Source organism: Candida margitis (genome assembly GCF_024628925.1).
Source record: "Candida margitis strain CBS 14175 chromosome Unknown scaffold1, whole genome shotgun sequence".
Classification (NCBI taxonomy): Eukaryota; Fungi; Ascomycota; class Pichiomycetes; order Serinales; family Debaryomycetaceae; genus Lodderomyces; species Lodderomyces margitis.
Window position 1 is genome coordinate 498,877 of NW_026261901.1, and position 24,037 is coordinate 522,913.

At 38.8% G+C, this 24,037-nt stretch overlaps 7 protein-coding genes across 7 annotated transcripts; 6 read left to right on the top strand and 1 right to left on the bottom strand. All coding sequences in view use genetic code 12, as the record gives it.

Moving 5' to 3' along the window:
- Positions 1-192: 192 nt before the first annotated feature.
- On the top strand, positions 193-1,200 carry FEN12 (fatty acid elongase; the record flags this gene model as incomplete). The annotated part of the gene is made up of 1 exon (XM_051817170.1): positions 193-1,200. The coding sequence occupies one exon, from the start codon at positions 193-195 to the stop codon at positions 1,198-1,200; it is 1,008 nt and encodes a 335-aa protein (XP_051669618.1).
- A 3,706-nt stretch (positions 1,201-4,906) lies between these two features.
- On the top strand, positions 4,907-6,067 carry STP4 (Stp4p; the record flags this gene model as incomplete). Its single annotated transcript, XM_051817172.1, has 1 exon — positions 4,907-6,067. One exon carries the CDS (start codon positions 4,907-4,909, stop codon positions 6,065-6,067), a length of 1,161 nt encoding a protein of 386 aa, XP_051669619.1.
- Positions 6,068-7,361: 1,294 nt separating this feature from the next.
- On the top strand, positions 7,362-8,093 carry CANMA_004854 (uncharacterized protein; the record flags this gene model as incomplete). Its single annotated transcript, XM_051817173.1, has 1 exon — positions 7,362-8,093. The coding sequence occupies one exon, from the start codon at positions 7,362-7,364 to the stop codon at positions 8,091-8,093; it is 732 nt and encodes a 243-aa protein (XP_051669620.1).
- Positions 8,094-8,214: 121 nt separating this feature from the next.
- Positions 8,215-18,006, bottom strand: TOM1 (E3 ubiquitin-protein ligase; the record flags this gene model as incomplete). The annotated part of the gene is made up of 1 exon (XM_051817174.1): positions 8,215-18,006. One exon carries the CDS (start codon positions 18,004-18,006, stop codon positions 8,215-8,217), a length of 9,792 nt encoding a protein of 3,263 aa, XP_051669621.1.
- Positions 18,007-18,251: 245 nt separating this feature from the next.
- PRP3 (U4/U6-U5 snRNP complex subunit) lies at positions 18,252-19,893 on the top strand (the record flags this gene model as incomplete). Its single annotated transcript, XM_051817175.1, has 2 exons — positions 18,252-18,326; positions 18,466-19,893. 2 exons carry the CDS (start codon positions 18,252-18,254, stop codon positions 19,891-19,893), a joined length of 1,503 nt encoding a protein of 500 aa, XP_051669622.1.
- Positions 19,894-20,133: 240 nt separating this feature from the next.
- On the top strand, positions 20,134-20,449 carry CANMA_004857 (uncharacterized protein; the record flags this gene model as incomplete). Its single annotated transcript, XM_051817176.1, has 2 exons — positions 20,134-20,181; positions 20,252-20,449. The coding sequence occupies 2 exons, from the start codon at positions 20,134-20,136 to the stop codon at positions 20,447-20,449; spliced, it is 246 nt and encodes an 81-aa protein (XP_051669623.1).
- A 979-nt stretch (positions 20,450-21,428) lies between these two features.
- On the top strand, positions 21,429-24,029 carry RNR1 (ribonucleotide-diphosphate reductase subunit; the record flags this gene model as incomplete). The annotated part of the gene is made up of 1 exon (XM_051817177.1): positions 21,429-24,029. One exon carries the CDS (start codon positions 21,429-21,431, stop codon positions 24,027-24,029), a length of 2,601 nt encoding a protein of 866 aa, XP_051669624.1.
- Between the last annotated feature and the right edge of the window lie 8 nt (positions 24,030-24,037).

Genomic DNA, 24,037 nt, shown 5'->3' on the forward strand with positions numbered 1-24,037 from the left:
TTTCTTTTCTCTTTCTTTACTACTTTTCGCTTCGGTTTTCCCCTTTTTCTGTTTTCCCACTCTTTTTGCAATCTGAAATTTTTTCAACAGAAATTCTATTTTTGTTTTTTTTTCTTCTCGTCATCATCAACAACAAAAGGACATAGTGACAGCTCCAAAGCGTTTTCTTATAGACATAAAAAACCACAGATCATGTCAGACTCTATCTTTGCACATAAGGCATCACAGGACTTGATTCAAATCAACGTCCCTTCGATTGAACGTCCATTTGGAATTTACTTGTGGCCTATATTCAACAAGGTTTTCGAATTAGGTATTGGGTATCCAGCCGATGAGTTTGAGTTTATTTACCACAAGACATTCTTGGCTAATGGGGTCCATGCTATAAGTATAATTATAGTTTATTATATTGTCATATTTGGTGGAAGAGAGGTTATCAACAAGTTTAAATTGCCAGCTTTGAAATTGAATTTCTTGTTTCAGTTGCACAACATCGTTCTCACTTTGTTATCGTTGAGTTTGTTGTTGTTGTGCATTGAACAATTGGTGCCAATGTTGTATCACCATGGATTGTTTTATGCTATTTGCGATCAAGGTGCATTTACGCAAAAGTTGGTTACTTTGTACTATTTGAATTATTTGACCAAGTTTTTGGAATTGATTGATACGGTGTTTTTGGTATTGAAGAAGAAGAAGTTGTTGTTTTTGCACACCTATCACCATGGAGCCACTGCATTGTTGTGTTATACTCAATTGACTGGGTCCACTTCTGTTGAATGGGTGCCAATTACGTTGAATTTAGCCGTGCATGTTGTCATGTATTGGTACTACTTCCTTAGTGCTAGAGGTATTAGAGTGTGGTGGAAAGAGTGGGTCACTAGATTCCAAATTATTCAATTTGTGCTTGATTTAGGGTTTGTTTATTTTGCAACTTATACCCATTATGCATTTGCATATTTCCCAAGCTTGCCCCATATCGCAAACTGTCATGGAAGTGAATTGGCTGCTGCTTATGGATACTTGATCTTGTCTTCATATTTGGTGTTGTTTATCAGTTTTTATATCAAAGTGTACAAAACTAAAGGTAGCAAGAAGGCTGTCAAGGCCGATGAAGTTGCTAAAGCAGCTGAAGAAGCAATCAGTGGCACTAGTTCTGGTGTGAGTACCGGTGCTAAAAAGGCTGAATCAAGAAAAGCTTAAGAAGGTGGTGCTTGAGGGAATGTAATTGCACATAAGATACACGAGGAGTGGAGGGTGTATGAGAGTTGTGAGAACAACTGTTCCTGCTGTCTGCTTTTCAATACATATTCTAGACATTTTTATAGTAGTCATAAAATAGATAATTTTAATAATAAGTTGAATTTAAATGGACGAATGTAGGAAGCGAGTACGGTGAATCGTGAAGGATTGAATATGATGAATTTTTGTGCAAAGTAGAAATTTTGTTGTATTTTTGTTGCAAAAATATCTGTTGATGGCAAACAGCGCTCAGATGGGTCAAGAGCAAAGCTTATGGTTACTATTTTTGTACCGCACAGAAGAGCGGTCATCACTCTCCTTAATGATATAACTGTACCAGAACCATTCCATTGCAAAAAATAAAATAGCGGAACCCGGATTGTATTCAAATGATCCACGGGCCGAACTATTTACGGAGTTAATATCGGCTCCGTGTGTTGAGAGCAGCATATAGTACGGCTTTTACTTTCGGAGATAAAAACGGTGTACTAAATGAGAACGACATTGCCTACATTCGATTGTGTCTACACGCCACTTTTGGTCCGTCTCCGTGTTTCATATTGATTCACTTTACAGCTCTGCTCTTCCTGTTAATATCCTTGCCTCGAGATGACCAAGACAATAAGACTGCACAATAAGACATAAACAAGAAATCTTGAAACAAAGGAGATTTGTGTAATTGATTCGTGTCGTTCGCCGTGCCGAAATATACCAACTGCCCTCCGTTCCCCCTTTGAGAAAAGAAACATTCTTGCACGCGATTGTTTTCGCGTGAACTTGCAGGCGGTGGAAATTATTTTTAGCGCACACAGAATTAGGGGCGGCAGGGCATAGGGGGTATACGTAATTTAGTTTGGCTGGCACCATATTTGAAATGAACGAAAACTGCCGTTGGTCCCACTACCACCACTACCACCACTACCATTGCTTCTCTTTCTGCGCCCACCCACTCTCTACTTTGCAGTGCATAGAATAAACCCTGGATTTGGTGTTTTTCAAGCACTCGTGCTACGTATCAAGTATAAGGAGGCACAATTGACACCAATAAACCGGCAAATCTTGGCTTCTATCACAGTTTTCTGGTGAATTATTTTGATAAATGAAAATACAGGGAATAATTATTGAAACACGCGCCATCTCCCCGATCATTCCAAGCCCGTAAAACAGATGCTAATTACATAGTTTTCTGTGCTTATGTTTACGTTTTCCTTTTAGCTTTGATTCTTGGCGATCCCTCTCACTGCCACTTTCGCCCCCTATAATTCGGATTACGGAAATAAAGTTTTGGGGCCGCTTACGGCAAGGTGTGGAGGTGGGGAATGCAAAAAATAATAATCAAAGAGACAACACAAACGACAGATGAAGAAAGGGGTAAAAGGGTCATGCGATATGTCCAAAGCGTGTTCTATAGCACCAAGTATCTACAACTGGGAAACAGAGGAAGGAAAGTATATAGGTCATTTGTCAATTACAGCGGAAAGACTGGGATAAAAATAAACCCCCTAAATGTTTTTAGTTTTCTCTTTTTTTCTTTGGGAGCGAGTATTTTGTTACACTGCTCTCAGTCTCATAACCAATTGTGTTTAAACCTTTTTTTATTATGTACGAGGTGAGACTTTTGATTTCTTAGTTTGTGTCTTGATGAATAACTTCACAGTATCGGCAATAAAACAAAAGTGAACAGCCGCGCTCACTGGTTATAAAAGAAAAATAAAATGAAATGAGTGCTTTTTTGTTTAATGAATAGACGCCAAATATTCGTAAATGAAAAGGTTAGATAACCAACCCCTATGTTTTCCATAGCATGACACATAGTGTACAACAAGAGACAATCCATACATTGGTTGGTGGTAGTTTGACACAGCTCTTCTCCCTTTTTCCTTTCTAAGTTTAAACTCTAACCTTAAATGGTGTCTAGTGTCGTGTTGTTTTATTTTGCCACATTTAATAGAAAAGAATACGTCATATGTGTTTGTATAAACAAGAATTGAGTTTGACTTAGATTTGTTTCTTTCTTTTAGCCGTGTCCCGGACAATCCGTTAGAAACAATAAATTAGGTGTTATTTCTTATGCAGTACTGCATATGAGCAGCAAGTCTTAAAATAATTTTTTGATGGGGCTTTAACAGAAAAGAAAAGGTCTCGGAGTTAAACAAAAGAGAAGAAAACGGCCCAAAAAATAACTCCCTATAGACAATAAACAAAAACTTCTGGTGTAGGTATTGTTTCACCTTTACCGGCTGGATCTTTGATTTTGCTAATTCCATTGACAGTGAAGGAGAGAGAGCTACCACAGTCCACCAATTGTTTTTACTTTTAAAAAGGGGAATTACTAAATTTTTACAAAATGACAAGAAAAGAAAAGAGCAAAGAAAAATATTTGCATACGGCTGAAACGGACATAAGAATTGCCAGCGCCAACAAAAAACAAAAAGAGAAGGAAAGGGAATAGGGCAGTGCCCACCTCCGTTTAATCACAATCATCTCAACCATTTGCTTAACGATGGAGTATATCCAACCACCCTATTATTACCACTACTCAGATGATAGAAGCAACGTAGAAAAAAGCAGAAAAGTCTTTTCCTGCTGAGTAAAATGTATCTGGATATAAAAAAACCCGGACCGATAAAAAAGCCAAAATCGGAGGAATGCAAAAACACCAAAAAAACGAACAAAATTTCACCGCAACGCAATTGCCACTTCCACTCTTATTATGGGCTTTAGATTGTGATATCATGTATGCTAATGTGGTTTGAAGACGATGCTCTTCTCTCTGTTTGATTTCAATCCAACCTCAGGGTCGTCATCCAGCGCTAACGCCCTTGCCATAATTTTCTAGATGGATAGAACCAGATAAAAATTTGGCCCACAGTTAGACAGAGAATTAATAATCGACCAAAATGGGAAATGGATAAGACGGGTATATGATTAGAAGCAAATAAAAGAAAACCAGGCTTTTTTGTCATACAAGGCTGATCCGGAAAAGTATACATCACAGATGGGACAAAAAACGAAAAGAAGAATAAAGAATTTCACGGAGGTAAAGGTGAGTGTCTTGTATCCGAATACCTTTTCGACTGACATAGCAAATAAATCGTGAGTGAACTAGATTTGTAATGTAATGTAAGTTAAGTTATGTGTCATGTACGTATATATGTAGACGGGGTTAAAGAGTTGAACAACATAAACAGCGTTTGTTGTTGTTGATTGAAAGTTCGGTTATTAAAAATAAAATATTTATTAAACACCGAAATATTTTTTTTATTTTACTTAACAGAAGCAGCAGCAGGAGCAGGAGCAGTAGCATCAGAAGCAGTAGCCCCTATTTTCCCATCAAAAAAATATAAAAATAAAAATAAAAATAAAACTTATAATATAACACAAACAGAAAATTATGACCGAGAGATTTATAAAATAATTTTTCAAAGCCTTTTAACAAAAGTAACAAGATCTAGTACGTATATATGTCATATGCATAAGTATATGAAGTATACATATATATATATATATATATATATATATAGTTTGTATTCTCTCCACTTTGATTTAATCTCACAGCCTAGACCTTTACCAAACTACAGTTCATATATATATATATATACGTATCCAACCTAACAGGCTAAATACTGTTCACCATTAACTACTACCTGCTATATTCGCATATACTATGTTAACTACAGCTCAACCACCATCATTATATAGCCACAACTACAACAACTACAACACTTCAACACCATTAATGAATAATACAACAACCAGATCTTCCTTGATGCAATATTCACTTCAGCCACATTCTCAGCAAGTACAGCCACTTGTGGTACAAAAACACCCACAACCTACCAGCCCCTTGCACTCACCTAGTCCAACAGTGGTACCCAGCTCCAACAATTTACCTCATTCATCAGTCATATTGCCATCGATCCACTCACTAAATATACCAACATTCCCCCATAGTAAAGAAGAAGTACATGTCAACCGTTCGTCAAATATCAGATCACCACCTTTATTGATCCCTAATGCCGACAACATAACTGAATCTACACGCGCCTCGTCGTGCTATAGCTATTCAAGTGACACGCCTTCAGTAGCACCACCTTCAAATCAACCAACTACATCTACTTCTACTGCTACTGCTACATTTAACTATACTCATGCACCAGTGATAGCATCTCCATATGTTCCCACAGTTGCGCCACTTAAACACCAAGAACTGCCAGCATCTCCAGCATCTTTGCCATCTTCTGACCATGAAGAGTTTGCTGACCACGAATCATCAGCATCATTATCACCCACACAATCGAAAAAGAATTGGAAACCTCGTAAAAAGAGACAATGTCCCGAGTGTAAATTGTATTTCTCCAATTTGGCTACTCACAAGTCAACTCATTTAAAACCAACCAACCGTCCCCACATTTGTGAGTATTGTCAACGTGGATTTGCTAGACCTAATGACTTATTCCGTCACACCAAATGTCATTGGAAAGAAATTGGCTCAGACAAAGGCCAATTCAAATGTCCTTTTAAAAACATTTCATTGTCTTCATCCGCCACAACATCTCCTAATGAAGATAGCACAGTGTCAACTGCTTCTGCAAATGACAATTGTTGCCATAGCACGGGAATCTTTTCGCGTTGTGACACATTTAAGAATCACTTGAAGGCCATTCATTTCCAATACCCCTACGGAACCAAAAAGGACCAAAGAAACAAAGTTGCTGGTAAATGTCGCATGTGCTTTAAAGAGTTTGAAAATGTTGATGATTGGATACATAATCATATCGAAACTGATTCATGTCCATACGCACTTAATAAAATGAAGAGAGATTAAGGAACTATCCATTGTTTTGGATTTTGGCGTTTAAATAGAAGGATAGAGTGCAACAGGGTTATACGATTATGATGATTGATGCTTTATGAAGAGGTTAACAACGGGTTACGAATGGCGAGTTGTATGAATAGTGACGAACTGATGCTGTTATTTTTTATTTTTTTATGGTTTTTTATGTTTTATTTGTATTTTTGTATATATGTTATTTCGGAGGGTTTTATAGAGTTTTCAAAAAAAAATTGTTAAAGGGATATATTATACGGAACTATATGATTAGCAGACCATTGGTGTAAGGACTTTAATTCTACTTCAATTGTGAGTGGGATTGAGATAAGGAGTTTCTCTCTTTGATTGTTGCGAAATATTGAAAAAATGGTGCGAATTGATCAGTTTAGGAAGTTTTTTTGTTTTTTTTTTTTCTTTTTCTTTTTCTTTTTCTCGGATCGGAATTAATGAATAAACCGATTTCTTTTTCTCACTACATGACAAGAAAAGTTTATAAGAGAAAGCAATATGGAATTGAAAGCAAATTAATCAATCCATGGCAAGTCAAATTAAATTCACAAAAAAGTGGTGAAATGCACACAAATGGTGGTTTACTGAAGCAAAAAAGAAATTGAACTGTTCTACGTTGAATAGCAATAGATTATTCTGTTGGATTCCACAAAAGAAATGGCAAAGCTTTGTTGTTATTTATAGCAAAGTTCGATTCCACGGCTAACTGTTTTTCTTTTCAATAAACGAATATCTTGTACCCAGTTTCCTTCTTGTATGCTTTGTTTCGCCGTGCGTCGACTTTTCCACTTCATCTGGATCCTTTTACGTTGATCACCAAAGTTTACGAAGTGTAAAAGAGCTGATGCCTTTTCTGGTTAATTGGTAGCTAGAAAAGTGTTTTTGCCGCATACCCTTACAAAATTCTCATAAAACCGGCGTAGAATTAATTCTAGATTTCACACACCTCTGTCGAATACTCTAACCTCGGTTTCTTTATGCGCCTCAATTACAACTAACCTATTACATTTTGTTGGGGAGAAAATAACAGAAACGGTTTGTTTTTTTCCATTACCTGCGCAACACAAAAACGCCAATGAAAAGTTTAACTCCGGTTAGTGCTGCTCCCTCTTCAACCGATGTTTATTAGACGCCAAATAACTAAAAAAAAATAAAAAAGAAAAAGGTTTAAACAACTGAAAGTTACTTTGTTGAGAATAGAACACGAAGAACCAAGTCTTTCTAGTCACCAACCAGTGCTTTGATACTACAACATCTTTGCTTATCTACCCCAACAACAATGATCTCTCGCAAGGTTATTTTATTTGTACTATATCTTGCCTTGTGCCACAAGACAGCTCCATTGTCCCATACGATACGGTTTTACTACCAAGTAGCCACAGGCTTAATTCCCTCACGATTCAAAAGCAAAGATTCAACTAAGGAAAACACATATAATCTTGCATCGCCCGACAAATTGTTCAAGTACGTGACATGGCATTCACGCGTAAGTCCCATGGAAATTGACATGTATATGCACAAGAACAATGGAACCTATTTCCTCGATTTGGATATTGCTAGAAGTAAATTGCTTATTCGCTTGCTTCAACAATATTGGTGGTCAGCATTTGAAAATAAATCGGGCGCATTTGGCAAGGCCCAAAACACGTTCAACAACATTCCTTATACGCCATTGGGTACCGTACAATGTCAATTCAAACGGGAATTGACAATTTTTGAAAAGTTTGATGTCAATTCGCGTATTTTGGCCTGGGATAAGAAATGGTTATTTGTATTATCAACATTCACCACAATTGACCCCAAGACAAAGGGGAAAAGAATTAATGCCATTGCATTGTCAAAATATGTCTTCAAAAACAAGAGAATTACAATTTCCCCTATTGAATATTTGAGATATTGTAACTTGATTGATGAGAAGAATGAAGAAATCAATGCTAGAAATTATGAAATTGTTAAACACATGATTGAGACTGAGGATTTAGAGGCACTTGTTGAAGAATTCATCAAGTAAATTTAGCCTCATTTGCAAATATATATATATTTATAGAGAGATAGAAAATACAGAACTCACCAAATTATTAAATAAACCAAAGCACATTAATTTATTAGAAAATACACAAATCAAGCTCCAATCAAGCCAATCCAAATCCTTCATGGCCCTCAGTGATAGCCATCAACAAAGAACCTCTTAGCGTCTCGTAGTTTTCATATGCAGGTAAATCAATTTGGTTGAAACAAGTGTGCGACGAAGGTAAACGATCAGTAGCACCATAGTCACGATGGATGCTAAACTTGCAGGTACCGCTAGCACCAGTCAACTCTTTGAATCCATTCAACGGCACTTTTGAAGTACCGGTAGCAAACTGTAACAATCTTGCTCTCTCTTCATTATCAAAGGACTTGACAGCTCGCCAGAACCATTGAATCTGTACTGACGAAGGTGAATAGTTGACGTACTGGGTATGCGATTGCCAATCATGAACGTCGATATCAGGCAACCCAGAAATCAAAAGCTCCAATTCCTTTTCATCAAATATTGCCACCAAATCCCTGGGGATGATCTCGTGGAATCCAATCAAGAAATTCTCCATTTGCTCTTCAACTGACGTTTGCAATCTATATTCGACAATCTTCTTCACATACAACTGCTTATTCTCTTCAGTCACAGGGATGTTTGATCCGTCAGGGATTAAATCGATGACCTTGTGTTCACCGTAATCATCAGTCTCAACACTAAGCGTCTCAGTAATTACATCAGTAATGTCATTCTCCAACATCCATATAAGTGACTTGTAGTACTCAAGATCCAAGGTCTCCATGTCCTTTAATGATTGTGGTTGACCCAAAATACGCTTGTAAACGGCTCTTGAAAAATGGCAATCCAAAAAGCAATTATCGTAAATAGCTTTACCAATTATACGACCAATGAATTTAAAGAATGACAAATGTTCAGGATTCACATACGACGTACGATTAGGATGGAAAGTTGTCTTGTCCGAAACCACAGGTAAAAATAAGGCATAGTCCGGATTAAACATTTGTCTACTCAAAACCTGATACCATTCACGAGTTACTCCCCCAGCATCAATACCTTGTTCACCTTTGAAGTTTATTTCCAATTTCGAGTCCTTGAATTCGTCCTTTGACTTAAAGAATAATGCCCGATAAGAATCTAAAAATACTTGGTCACGACGTATACTGATTGCCAATTTTGAATTTTCTGGCTTATCCTTGTGAAGTTTGCGATCGAAATAGTTTTTCTTATTGTCAAATTCTAAAACTTTTGGATTCTTGACCAACATTCCAAAAGGTCCACTCATCAAATTCGGATTCGTCCTCACCATTTGGTTTAATATCTTTTTGTGCTCGTCAGTAAAGGAGAAAAATAAAGACTCGATAGGTTCCTTGGTGAAATCAATCTTTTTCACTTCATACTTAGCATTCTCCTTATTTTGAAGGTCGCGGACCTTGCCGTGCTTACAAACAACCATCAAAGCTTCAATCAAGGGCAATAACGCATTTGCGATATTGTGCAAGTGAGGGTTCTTTTCCAAAACTCGCAAACACTCACTCAAAGAATCCCATAGATTACCAAGCGCCAATTTTTTGTAAAGATCAGTAAGTTCTTCAACGTCAGATTTCCTTTCATCAAGGTCTTTATCCTTGTGTTCAAACATGTAATCCAATGCCGTCAAGACTCGAAGTAACTTGGCCTGGTCTGACGAGTGGGCACTGAATTTGGAAAATGCTTTGCTATTTAAATCACCCTCATTATCCAAATTCACGGTCAACTTGTTCAAATCGACAATGATTTTTTGTCCGTATTCGGTTGCCTTCTTTGAAAGCTCATTCTTGAAGATATCCAGAACGTTTTGCAATACAGATAGGTTCTGCATTGCACTAATAGTTCTCCTAAATGTCGAATTTGAACAGTCGTTACCAGTCAAAATTGCAATGATGCATCTAACATTCTCTTCGGGAATATATGGTGGTGGGAAAGGAGCGGCAGACTTGCCTTCCGATTTCTTCAATGCATATAACGGACGCGTTGATATTTGTAAAACTCGTGCCAACACATCCAAAAAGGTCTGGTCTTCAGCCACCAATTTATTGTCCAACAATTTCAACAAGTAATTGATCGGATACTTACTTTCTTTGGCAACCTTTTTCGATTTCTTCTGTGGCAAGTATTGGTTTTCATGATCAGTCAAAATGAAATATCTCAAGTGGCTATTTCTTTCTAAGAGGAAATCAATCGATTCAATGAATTGAATACCGGTCAAGATTTGTGTAGTGTTCAATGGAATCCGGCTCTTAACCTCTTTACCACCTAATGCACGGCTGCAAACCTGAGTGTAAATCTTTTGCATCAGTCTTTGGTTAGTAAAGGCTTCGTGCAATACTGCAATCATCATGTTCATAATCTCAACTCTACTATGCTTATTATTGGACATATACTGGAGTGCATGATACACCTGCTCCCTCTGACTTATTGATAATGGTGAAAAAAGAAGTCTCACTATCGCGGCTATACCATTCTTGTCCAACATTGGAGTGAAGAATATCTTTCCGCTTGATTTCCTTTTATTACCCTGCAGTGATGGGTGTTGAGAGTTTTCGGATCTTGCACGTTCGTCGTCATCTTCATCTTCTCCCGCATTCCCGGCTGTCGCATCCTCAAATTCATCGTCGTTAGGTTCCTCTTCATCCCATTCGGAAAACCTTCTTGCCAATGATTCCAGTTGCAAGATTTCGTCTCGTATATTACCAGGCAAAGCGTCCAAGAAATCAGGATCAATTTCACGTGCGTCGGAGTCACTAGTAGTTGCATTAGCACGCCTTTCTCTGACATACAGAGCAAAGACCTCCTCTCTCATATCTTCAGGAAGAGCTTCAATGTAATCAGGATCAATATCAGTTCCACTAATATCGACATCCCTGTCTCCAATTCTGACGAAAATAGGTTCTCTAGGAGGCTCGTTAGCAGCATTTTCTTCCCTCTGTTTAGCCTCCTCTTCACGCCTTTTCTGTTTCTCCTCCAACTCTTTTCTTTTCTTCTCTTCCTTTTCCTTTACAGACTTTTCAAGGTCAGCTTTTTTCTGCTGATAAGCTTCAATGCTCCTATCTTCAATTTTGTTAACAATGCCAGGTATTACACGCAACACTAAATCTTCCTTATCCTTACGGTCAAACATCTTTAACGCGTCAACCCACCTTTCGTTGGTAGATTTTATATGTAGAGTATGGCTGTGATCCATGTGTCTTCCTGTTTGCCCGATTTGAATCATGTTTTGAAAAAGTCTTCCAATGCTAGCAGGTCCACTACCACGAGCACCGTCTTCAGTAATTTCAATCGAACCACGCATATTACCTTCTCTGAATAAACCATCCAACAACAACGATATAGGGGATGTGCCATCCATTCGCCCGTTACCGGTATGATCAAAAACTCTTCTTAAATCATTGCTGGTGGGTAGCACCGCAAAGTCCTGTTGTGATTCGGACTCGCTAACATCGTCTGAGCTAATTTCAGTTCCGTCGTCTTCTCTTCTAAACCTGAATCCACGATCGGTTGGCCCACTTTCATCTGCATTGAACTCGCCATAACCAATATTAACGTGACCATTGAAGGGGGTATCGCCGTGTCTGTCACCGTGGTTGTGACTGTGACTGTGACCGTGACTATGACTATGGCCATGTCCATTCGACCAATCTTCGTTCAGATCGTTTTCACTTTCCAACTGTTCAATCCACCCGTCCAACTCGTCTTCGTCATATTCACTTTCATCCTCATCCTCATCTCCGGTATAGTCATCTTCATCGACAGGTTCGCCTTCTGCGTCCACCTCCACATCTACATCTTCTTCATCGCCATAGCCAAATTCATCGTCACTAGAAGAATCAATGTCCAATTCGTCTATAATTTCAATGTCGTCAAGACTTCCTTCGGAACCTTCATCGTCTTCATCGTAAGGACCCTCATCCATTTCAACGTCCAGTGGTTCGTCTTCCTCATCTGATTCAAAAGACGACGCTGACCCCATAGAGTCAGAGGCCTCGGCTGAGATCATTAAATTCCCATCTTCATCATAATAGTCATCCTCCTCACTATTGACATCCACATCATACATACCCAATGTTGAATTGCGGAATAAATCAGGAGTATCATCCCGATCCTCGTTTTCATCGTCAGGTACTATTTCATCATCATCATTCTCTTCCTGCCCATCTTCGGCAAACAATTCCAGGTAATCGACTTTATTCTTGCCCAAATGTGTTATAGGTTTCAAAGCAGCCTTCTCAACTTTATCTATATCAGGGAAGTTCAAATCAAATTCAGCAATCAAATTGGCCAAAGTTGTGGGTACTTGTTTTTCGATGAAAACCTTGGATATGTGGTACATGTCGTACTGTACAGCTTCTTTGTTGAGCAATGGGCCAATAGTGTCCCGAAACTTTGGCGATATCAACAGTCCGCTTAGCTCAAACAAATCTAACAACTTGCCGTACCTTGTACGTGCAATGACATTCAATTGAGATGTATCTCTCATCACTTTTGTCAATAGCTCTACGACAAATCTCCGTATAAGTGCAAGATCTGGATCTTCTTTCTTCGCGTTGGAACCGTCCCGAATATCCTGGATGGGCGACGAGATTAAACACATCAACGCCATTTTTGCAGTCGATGAGACAGCGGTTCGTCTCTCCAGCTCCAGCCCTGAAGTACTCAACAGTTGAGTGGGGATCAATTGATGGAAGAAAAAGTTCAAAGACGTTGACCTTGGCTTGATATCGCTGCGCTTCTTCTTGGAAAAAGTGAGAAAGTCGAATTTAGCTTGCTTGTAAGACCCCAAAAGTTCGACAACGCTTTGTAAGAGGAAACACAAGTAAGCAAAGTTTGTGTTTGAAAATATATCAGTCGTAGCCTTACCCTTTGATTTTTCATTCTTTGTCTCGTCTTTCTTTGGGTCTGACACCCAGTCGCTCTTAACCACATTCATTAATTCTGTCAACAAGTAATTCATGACTGACCCAGACTTGAGAGTCTTTGGGTTTGACTCGCCTGGTAACTCCACGTCTCCAGAAGATTTGTTTGATTGCGCCTTGGTAACAATTAAATCACCAAAAGTCACTGGTGATTCCTGCCCGCTATAACTGTCGAGTATAATGTTTTCCGATATAGCTTCAGTCAAGGCTTCTGGATTGCGAAAGACTAATGCCATATTGTCTTTAAGTAGCAGCTTGAGGTTCTTGGTCAGTTTGAAGCTAATACCCAACAGTTTTACCAATTCGGGTTTCATGTAACTTTCAATGACCATTCTGGTTTCAAAGCAGTAGCGCATGATAAAAACGACACTGGTTTTAAGCGACTCTTCCACGGTCTTGTCCTCCCCTGTGGTTTTTGCTGCCTTTATCAAGCACCCTAATACTGGCATTTTAGATATCTCTTCAGCAAGTGAATCGTCTTTCGCAAGCAACGCCATAACACGAGATATAGCATTAGCTGACCGGGTATTTGAAATTTTATCAAGCTTAGAAAACTCCTTCATAAATAAGTGTTTTAGGCCCTTAATGTCATCCGTGTTTCCACCTGTCTTGTATTTAATATCTTCATGCTTTGTACTTTCAGCTACAGGCACATCTTCCTCAACTAGCTTTTGTTCGAAAATTGCCATTAGATATTGATAATATGGTTCATCCACAGCAGAGGGCCCAACCGTGAACTCTGTAAATAGACTACTAACCTCTTTCATGGAGTCATCCAGCAAGTGGTCCTTTTTCTGAAGCAACAATGATATAAGATGTAAGTATACCGCGTACTGTTCGCCACTCAATTGTTCGCGTGACGAAGCCTCTTTGACAAGTTTGCCAATGCGTTCCTTATCCTTCAACGTCACGAGGAGATCAGCAACTAAGTGACTGGATTTGGGGTAAGAAACAGCTACCAGAATCCATTTATCATCTATAGCTTTCCAGATCTCTCTACTTTTGTCAAAAATCTGTCTTGAAGTGAGATAATTTCCTTCTTCAATTGAAAAATCAACTTCGGCGGAATTTAATTCATTAGCAAATGATTTCCAGTCACTTTCTTTGAAATTATCAAATTCCTGACAAGAAATTGCTCTTCCCTCACGTAATGCGGACAAATCTGGCTCATGATCGAAATAATGTTCTGCCTGGGACTCCGTCATGCCCAAGGAGATAAGATAGGCAACTTGATCCATATCAGGAAATACTCGCCTCACATCCAAGGGAGTGAACTCGTCGGGGCACTCACTCTCTTCATACAGATGAGATGCAATATAAATCACCTGGTCGATCAAAGGTGTAGGGATATTTTGTTTGTTATTTCTGGCATCAGCATTACCAACTACTGTATCAGTCAAACCGGTTACCAACTTTAATGCTTCAAAAGAAATCTGAACCAAAAATGACATTATAATACTCCTCTCCAATGGGCCAAGCAGTTTGTTCAGGTAGTACGATTTGCTGAATGGGAAGCCTCCCAATTCAGTCTCATTTACACACTTTGCAAATATCATCAAGTTTTGGCTTATGGCATTCTTGACAATGCTGCTTTTATCAGCACATATGTATTTGAGCTCTGCAGTTTTCTTCACCTCCTGTGGGTCCATATATAGCAAATCTTGCCATAAGCCTTGAGTGACATCCTTCAATTCCTGGAAAAATGACGATTGAAACAAAGCAATGGCTAGTGGAATGTATATTGTTTCTCGTGTACGCTCCTTCTGACTGAGAATGTACAAATTGACATTGGACACAGCCAAAAGGTAGCACTGTTGATTATATCTTGACCTAAATTCTCGCTTATACGCTTGGGTCATTAATGATGCTATCCACAACAACAACGACACAGCATCTCTTTTGGTTTGAGCGTTGGAATGATCAACTCTGCGAGGAATACACGTTCTGACAACAGAAGCAAACACAAGAGCGATGTATCCTTGGAAATAATAATTTAGTGTACGAAGCTGTAAAGTGTTTTTGAATTTGGGGTTGGTGCCGCTCGTATCCACCTTTGAATCAACAGGGTCACAGACATTGATTTGTAATGGAGGGCTATCGTTGGGGAAATTTGATGTCATTTTCAACACTTCATCAGGGGTTCTATTTCTTAAAAACGTTTCTTCCATTACACTTCGTTGTAATAGCAAGAACAACTTTCTGACAAAGTTTGTATGAGATCCAAACATATCAACAATCTGTTTGATTCTTTCTGTAAATAGTAATCCCAAGTTTATGTAAATCTCAGTCAAAGCAAAAAGCAATACGTTTATTTCACCCAAGTACTGCAAAAGCTCTGTTCCTTGCTCTTGAGTGGTCGCGTCAAAGAAAGATTCATCGTAAGATTCAGGGCCCTCAAAAAAGATGTAATCCTGCACCAAGTCGACCTCGATTAATTGCCTAAGCTTTTCAACTATCATCGGGAATCCATAATCTCTATCTTCGTCATCAAAGTATTTGAAAATACCCATCAAGGAAGAAATTCCGTTGGACAAGAAATAATCATAGGGCGCCTTCTTGATGGTAAGGAATTTGAGCCATTTCGAAAAATTAATCGTACGCGCCACGTCTTCTCCCCACAGCCCGCTCTCTTGAAGCAATCCTCCAAGGAAAAAATAAACATTATCGAGTAAAATGGAGCACTCGTTCCTATCCCAGCTTTCAATTTCCTCGCCACCATTTGACTTAACATTTGGCTCTTCTTCTTTCGAATTATAAAATGGACCCGAGGGTGATTCGTATAGTTTAATACCTTCCATCCGTTCATCCACGTAGATCATCATCTGTTCGATCAATTTCAGCACTTGCTCCAAAATCAAGGGTTTGAGACTTGGGTAATGTCTACCCAATTCATCAAAAGAACATCCTAAATTCGTAGCCATGTCAGATTTGACCAACACTTTGGCAATAGGAAGTTCATAAAACGTTTCGAAAAAAATAGGTATACTGTTTTTGTCAATGACCCTCTTGAGACCTTCGTTGTTTAAGCAAATAGCTCCAAGAACTTCGGGAAGAGACATCAACAACTGCCCTGAAGGCATAAATAAGTTGCTATAGTTGTCTAGGATTGTGTCAATAACATTGGCTTCGTTCAAAATAGAAAATGCAGTGGGTTCATTATGAATGATGAAAAAAACAGAATCTATGGTGCAACTCAAAATGGATGGACCAAATATGTCTGAATTATTAATGATCTTATTAAAACTCAAAAGAATTGGTGAATCAAACAAATTACGGAGCCTATCTCCATGGTCGGAGTTGAGTAGATCGGCAACAAACTTCATCAAATTTCGCAAAAAGTTGGCTCTTCTCAATGGAATCTTTGTGTATTGTGGACACTCGCCATATGCGTCATCATCGCCATGTGGCTCCTCAAGTGCAGAGTCTACCTCATATTGGATATCACTAATGAGCGAATTAAAACCATCATTGGCAATAAACTCGTCAAGAGACTCAGAAAAGCCAGCGATGTACAAGGATAGCAGATGCACAGCAGCAGAACAGGTCCATTTGTACTTGGAGCGGATATCCAAAAATGGCATCAAGTCATTAAGCAATCCTCCAGCAGCAAGACGTGGTAAAATGCTCTTTGTATTTATCATGTTACCGAGCATGTTGAAGAATAGTATATTACCTTCTTCGTAGTACTGATCGTCATCTTGAGCAACTAATCCTTTTATACGTCTTAAGCACTGAAATAGAATACCATGACTCACATTTCCACCCATGCATCTTATTATGTCGCTTCCCCATACCTTCTTCATGGAAATACACTCGAGTGCTTTCATTGCAGCATAAAATACCGGCCTTGGAACATGGTCACTATTTTCAGGCAGAATAGCATCCACGAGAAAACTCAAAATATAGGGCTCAGTCTCGAGTAGTCTTGTTGAGGCGTTTTGGTGAGACAACATGCAACAAGTAAACGCCGCGGCAAAACATTTCATTTGGATCAATTTCTCTCTAAGCTTGAACGCATTTTCCGACTGGGTATTAAACGATTTTGCAACTTCTGCTGCAAGACCGAATGAGAACCAAGAGTTTTTTGGTAAAATGTCCATTCCTTTCAGAAATATCTGCTCCAAAGCCATCTTGGTAACGGATTCTTCTGGAACGGAGAAGATCTGTAAACCTTCAGATACAACCATTTTCTCTGCTTTTTCTTTGCTCTGATTCGAGTTGGATCCCTGTGTCAGCTCTCCACTCTTGGATGGGGATAGGGTAGATCTGTAATATTGGAAATTGATGCTTTTCCACTTTTGTGGGAGCACCTTTGTTCGGTCCAAAGTGTCAACAAAGTCGTAATGATCTCCTATGATACTCGATTTCTCATTTGAATCCTTTTGTTCATTTTCAATCTGTCTCAGGTTGCATTCAGCGGGGACCAATGGAGGGAAGGCTTTGGCGATTTCAAGTATTTTATCTCTTGCTTCTTTCGGAGCTGAGAAACGAGATGCCCCTGTTAACACAAACTTTTCACCGAGCAATACAGCCACTTCCAAGGCTTTTAGTCTTACATCAATCGTAGGTGTGTTGATTAACGCGTAAATCCTTTCCATACTCGAATAGATGTGCTTGTCTGAACAATTGCTAAGCAACGTGTTTGTAAATTCAAGGCAAGTTATGATAGCGTCTGCTTCTTTCCCAGGAATGAGGCGTAACTTTGGATACTCGTTCTCCAAGTCATACTCCTTGATATGGTTAGAAAAGACCTCATCGATACGGTTGAGCACTGGTATCCAGTGCAAAAGGTCGCCTCTGGGTCTTTTCCACTTTAAATTTGACCTCAACAATGGAGTAAACTCTTCTTCGCTTGCATTGGTCAAAGCATCAATCAATGACTTGATTGGTGCAGCCAACTCCATTCGCTGTAAGTGTTCTCTCTTATCAATGATCATGACTCCTGAACTCTTTTATTACTGATGGTTGTGGAGGAAGAGAAATCAAAAACTAAAAAAAAAAAAGAAAGAGTAAAAGAACAAAACGGATTCAGTTGGTATAGATCTATCGCTTTTAATTACGCAGTTTGCTCCCGAAAGCAAAAAAAAATAAAAAAGAGTGAGAGAGTACAGAGACAAACGCATTTCTATGTAGGAAAGAATGATGCTCAAAATTAGGTAAGTTTCTAGTCAACCTCCATTCTATGAAATATGAGGAGATTTACTTATGCTGGCAGAGTTCGAAAGATCAAGGTTATGTAACACAGCGAAGGAGGACTGTGACCTTGGCGAAATACTTGTTGCGGTTGCCTTGAGAGCTACCTGCTCAACTGATTTGGATATAGGCATGCGCACAAAAGTGAATTTGAAGATGACGCAACATGCCCAACCAAACAGAGCTAAAATCTTTTAATCGAGCGAATAGTCATGGCATATGGCAAACGTAGTAGGGATGAAGATAAGCTGGACACCGAAGCGCATTTTGGAAAGAGAGCTCGAGGAACGTTGCATCCTTCACATCACAATGACGACATAAATAATACACAACGTGGTGGTGCAAGTAAAAGTGGCAAAGGACTTGACGTTGATATCCACCCATTGTTGCGATCATTGGACACAACAGGACCCGGTACTCAAACCAAGGGGCAAGGTATCAAGATAAAGAAATGGTTTGACCCGACGGCTTACAACCCTTATATCAACGACTCAAATTCCATCTCCACCCATAGACCTAAGCCATTAAAGTTTAATAAACAAGGCAAATATATAGAACAGGGGCTGAAATTAAGGGAGAAACTAAAGGCAGAAGAGGAAGAGAGAAGGAAGCACCAAGAATTAGAGAGCAAGGGTTTAGTTCCTGACTTTAGCTTAAACGAAGAACTGTATCAGGCATCGTATCCTCCTTTGATAGAATGGTGGGATAGGCCATATTTACGAGATAACAGCTATGCAAAAATAGACGACGAGAGCCGAAGAATACTAGACAACGATGACATGCCCATTACGTCATACATCCAACATCCAGTATTGATACAGCCCATCTGGCTTGAAACTGCTCAAACTGATATCAAGCCCATGTTATTGACGAAAAAGGAGCGGAAACGTTTAAGAAAGAACGACCGACAGATACGGCACAAGGAAATGCAGGATAGGATCAAACTCGGATTAGAGCCACCACCAGAACCAAAAGTGAAGCTATCAAATTTGATGAACGTATTGACAAATGAGGCGATACGGGACCCAACTGCTGTTGAAAATCGAGTAAAGCAGCAAGTGGAAGAGAGATTACACAAACACCTTGCAGGTAATGAAGCCCGCAAGTTGACGAAAGAAGAGAAGCACGCGAAAATGTACTCTAAGCAAGAGCAAGATCTCGCCAAGGGAATTTTTACGACTGTTTACAGAATCAGTAACCTAGAGAACCCACAGCATCTGTTTAAAGTGGATATCAATGCCAAACAGGATAATTTGTATGGAATATGCTTGAGAAACCCAAACTTTAACTTGGTTATTGTTGAAGGTGGAGAAAAGTCCATCAATCATTATAAAAAGTTGTTGATGAATAGGATCAAGTGGAATGAAACTACAACAGAGGGCGCAAGTGGAGAAAAGCTAGAGGAAACAGGTGCAGGTGCAGGTGCAGGTGCAAATGAAGATGCAACTACTGAAGCTACTGCCAATGACCACATACAAGAGAATAAGTGCATTATAATCTGGGAAGGAAGACTTCTGAAGCTAAACTTCCAAAAGTGGAGCTTTATGTATTCACAGAATGATGAAGAGGCAATCAATGTCCTTAAAAAGTTTGGATTGGAAAATTATTGGAGATTAGCAAAGAGTAAGTAGGTACCATGTCTGTTGATTTTATTTGAAAAAGGCATGCATGTAATATACACCCTCTTTCATACTCTGATTATACATATATATGTATTAAGTACTGTACAATAAAATAAACATTTTTGATTCGCAAATCAGATTTTGTTTGTGTGGGGAGAGAGAGAGCTAGACCGAGAACCGAAAAATTCAACAACTCAAATTACCGCAACCATTGAGTTCATTACATTCAACCGTCACACAAGAGAAATAATGGGTTCAGCATATACTATATTAGGAAAACAAGTCCCAGCACACGTTGTATGTATTTCAATTAGATGGATTCTATTCAATTGGCGTAATCTACTTACTAACAATTGTTCAATTTCAGTTGTCCATTCTTACGTTGGGTTCAGTTGCTGCTGGTGTTGCAATTCCAAAACTTTTGGGAAGTAACGACGTAAAGAAGGAAGCGGCAGCTAAACCAGCTGCTCCTGTAGCACAGTCAAAAGAAGAGGATTTCGATTTAGAGAAATTCATAAAGTATGTTTTTATTGCATTTTTAATCGGGGGGATAAACCAGTACTAACATATACCTTATAGTGATTTGACTAAGGAGGAGACAAAGTAGATAAATGGTGAATGTCTGGTTATGTATTGTTAAATGGCCCGTGAATAGTTTAGAAATAAATGATCATAGAATTGTTCGATTTTGCTGTAGTTGGAGAAGGAACCAACTACCATGTTATTCCTAATGCTCTGTTCTGTTTACCACTGGAGAGAATGTTATAGAATGGTCTGCTAGAGCTCGTTTGCAACAGCTTGGAGTAATGAGCATCACTGAATTCAACTAAAGAATTGAAAGCATATTAAAGGTTTCAGGCTGATGGCAATTAATGATCTTGTCTTACGTCACTCGACCCATTGTATCCATCAGTTGCTTAATCTATTGATTCAATAAAAAGTGTACTCCACTTTCTTCCAGGCAATTTGATCAAATACCGACACGGCGTTATCTTTTAAATTCTTAATGTATACAAATTGGGCTAGATATTACAAGAGATAAACACCAAAATCGTAAAAGCCGATATCGTAGCCATTGTTTGTTTGAATTCCGTTAATACGCAGAAGAAGATGAAATTGCGATTGATTATAAATCAAATTTTTGATTTTGTTCCAAATAAGGTTTGTTTATGTTTATATTTATATTTATGTTTTCTTATGAAATCTATGGTGTTTTACAGTTAGTAGACATTAGTAAGTCTGTTTGTTAACTATGTAAGTAAGGAAGTCACAACAAAGTAACAAAAGGATGATATTGTAAATACAAGATGCGTCTACGTCTTGTTAAGAAAAAGAAAAATTAAAGAAAAAAAAAAAGAAGAAAAACACATTTCGCGTTCCCATCAAAGAGGCAAAAACAAAAGAAACAAAGGATACGCGTCTCATCAATTTCTATAAATATTTTACTAGATCTCCTTCTTCTGTATTTTTTTGTTTTTTTTTAATTTAGCTTTACTTACTTCAGTTAATTTTCACACAACTACCTGATTTACAACTGCTACATCATGTACGTTTTCAAAAGAGATGGTAGAAAGGAGCCAGTGCGCTTTGACAAAATCACTGCTAGAGTTCAAAGATTATGCTATGGCTTAGACTCAAACCACGTTGAGCCAGTTGCTATTACTCAAAAAGTTATTGCTGGTGTATACCAAGGTGTTAACACCATTGAGTTGGATAATTTGGCCGCTGAGACTGCTGCCACTATGACCACCATACACCCTGACTACGCTGTTTTAGCAGCAAGAATTGCGGTATCCAATTTGCACAAACAAACAACCAAATTGTATTCGCAAGTGTCAAAGGACTTGTATGAATATATCAACCCAGAAACTAATCTTCATGCACCAATGATTTCAAAGGAAACATTTGACATTATTCAAGAGAACTCTGATGAATTGAATTCGGCAATTGTTTATGACCGTGATTTCAACTACAACTACTTTGGATTCAAAACTTTGGAAAGATCCTATTTGTTGCGTATCAACGGTAAGGTTGCAGAAAGACCACAGCACTTGATTATGAGGGTTGCCATTGGTATCCACGGGAGAGATATCCCAAGAGTTATTGAAACTTATAATTTGATGTCTCAAAGATACTTTACCCACGGTTCTCCATGTTTATTCAACGCTGGTACCCCAAAACCACAAATGTCATCCTGTTTCTTGGTTGCCATGAAAGAAGATTCAATCGAGGGTATTTATGACACTTTAAAGACGTGTGCCTTGATTTCAAAGAGTGCTGGTGGTATTGGTTTGCACATTCACAACATTCGTTCCACTGGTGCTTACATTGCTGGTACAAATGGTACTTCCAATGGTATCATCCCAATGGTTCGTGTTTTTAACAACACTGCTCGTTACGTTGATCAAGGTGGTAACAAAAGACCAGGTGCTTTTGCTTTATATCTTGAACCATGGCACAGTGACATTTTTGATTTCATTGAAATCAGAAAGAATCATGGTAAAGAAGAAATCAGAGCTAGGGATTTATTCCCAGCCTTGTGGATCCCCGATTTGTTCATGAAGAGGGTTGAACAGAATGGTGAGTGGACTTTGTTTTCTCCAAATGAAGCACCAGGTTTGGCTGATACTTATGGTGATGAGTTTGTTGAATTGTACGAAAAATATGAAAGAGAAGGTCGTGGTAGAAAGACCATCAAAGCTCAAAAATTGTGGTACTCCATCTTGGAGGCTCAAACCGAAACTGGTACCCCATTCATGTTGTACAAGGATGCTTGTAATACCAAATCAAACCAAAAGAACTTGGGTATTATCAAGTCTTCTAACTTGTGTTGTGAAATCGTCGAGTACTCGGCACCTGATGAGGTCGCCGTTTGTAACTTGGCATCGATTGCTTTGCCTTCATTCATTGAGCAAGATGGCAAGCACGCTTGGTACAACTTTGACAAGTTGCACGATGTCACCAAAGTTGTTACTCGTAACTTGAACAGGGTCATTGACAGAAACTATTACCCAGTTCCTGAAGCAGAGAGATCCAACATGAGACACAGACCAATTGCCTTGGGTGTCCAAGGTTTGGCTGACGCTTTCATGGTTTTGAGAATTGGATTCGATTCCCAAGAAGCTAGAGAATTGAACATTCAAATTTTTGAAACAATCTACCACGCTGCTGTTGAAGCTTCTATCGAATTGGCACAAGAGGAAGGCCCTTATGAAACCTTCCAGGGCTCTCCAGCATCTCAAGGTTTGTTGCAATACGACTTGTGGAATAGAAAGCCCACTGAGTTGTGGGACTGGGATGAGTTGAAACAAAAACTTGCCAAGCATGGAATGAGAAACTCATTGTTGGTGGCACCAATGCCAACTGCTTCCACATCACAAATTTTGGGTAACAATGAATGTTTTGAGCCTTACACATCAAACATCTACTCGAGAAGAGTATTGGCAGGTGAGTTCCAAATTGTTAACCCATACTTGTTGAAAGATTTGGTTGACTTGGGAATCTGGAACGATGCTATGAAGAGTAGTATCATCTCAAACAATGGTTCCATCCAAGCCTTGCCAAACATTCCTGATGAAATTAAAGCATTATACAAGACTGTTTGGGAAATCTCGCAGAAGCATATTATTGATATGGCCTCTGATAGAGCTGCTTTTATTGACCAATCACAATCATTAAACATCCACATTAAAGATCCAACTATGGGTAAATTGACAAGTATGCACTTTTATGGATGGAAGAAAGGATTGAAGACCGGTATGTACTACTTGAGAACACAAGCTGCTTCTGCTGCTATTCAATTCACAATTGATAAAGCTATTGCTGACTCAGCCGGTTCCAATGTCGCTTCTTTGCATAAATTGAATAGACCTAGATACTTGAGCAAATCCAGGGGCGGTGCCACATCGACTGATGACTCATTTGAAAAGAGTCCATCAACTGAACCAACATCCTTGGAAAACTCCGTTGCTGAGTTGAAGATTGAAGATAAGAGTGAAAAGAGGGAAGACGCCAAGCAAGAAGGTGAACAATCAGAACCTGTTGATAATAGAACCATAGAAGAGATTGAAAGCGACATCTATAGCGCGAAAGTCATTGCCTGTGCCATTGACAATCCAGAATCGTGTACCATGTGTTCTGGTTAAGAAAATGA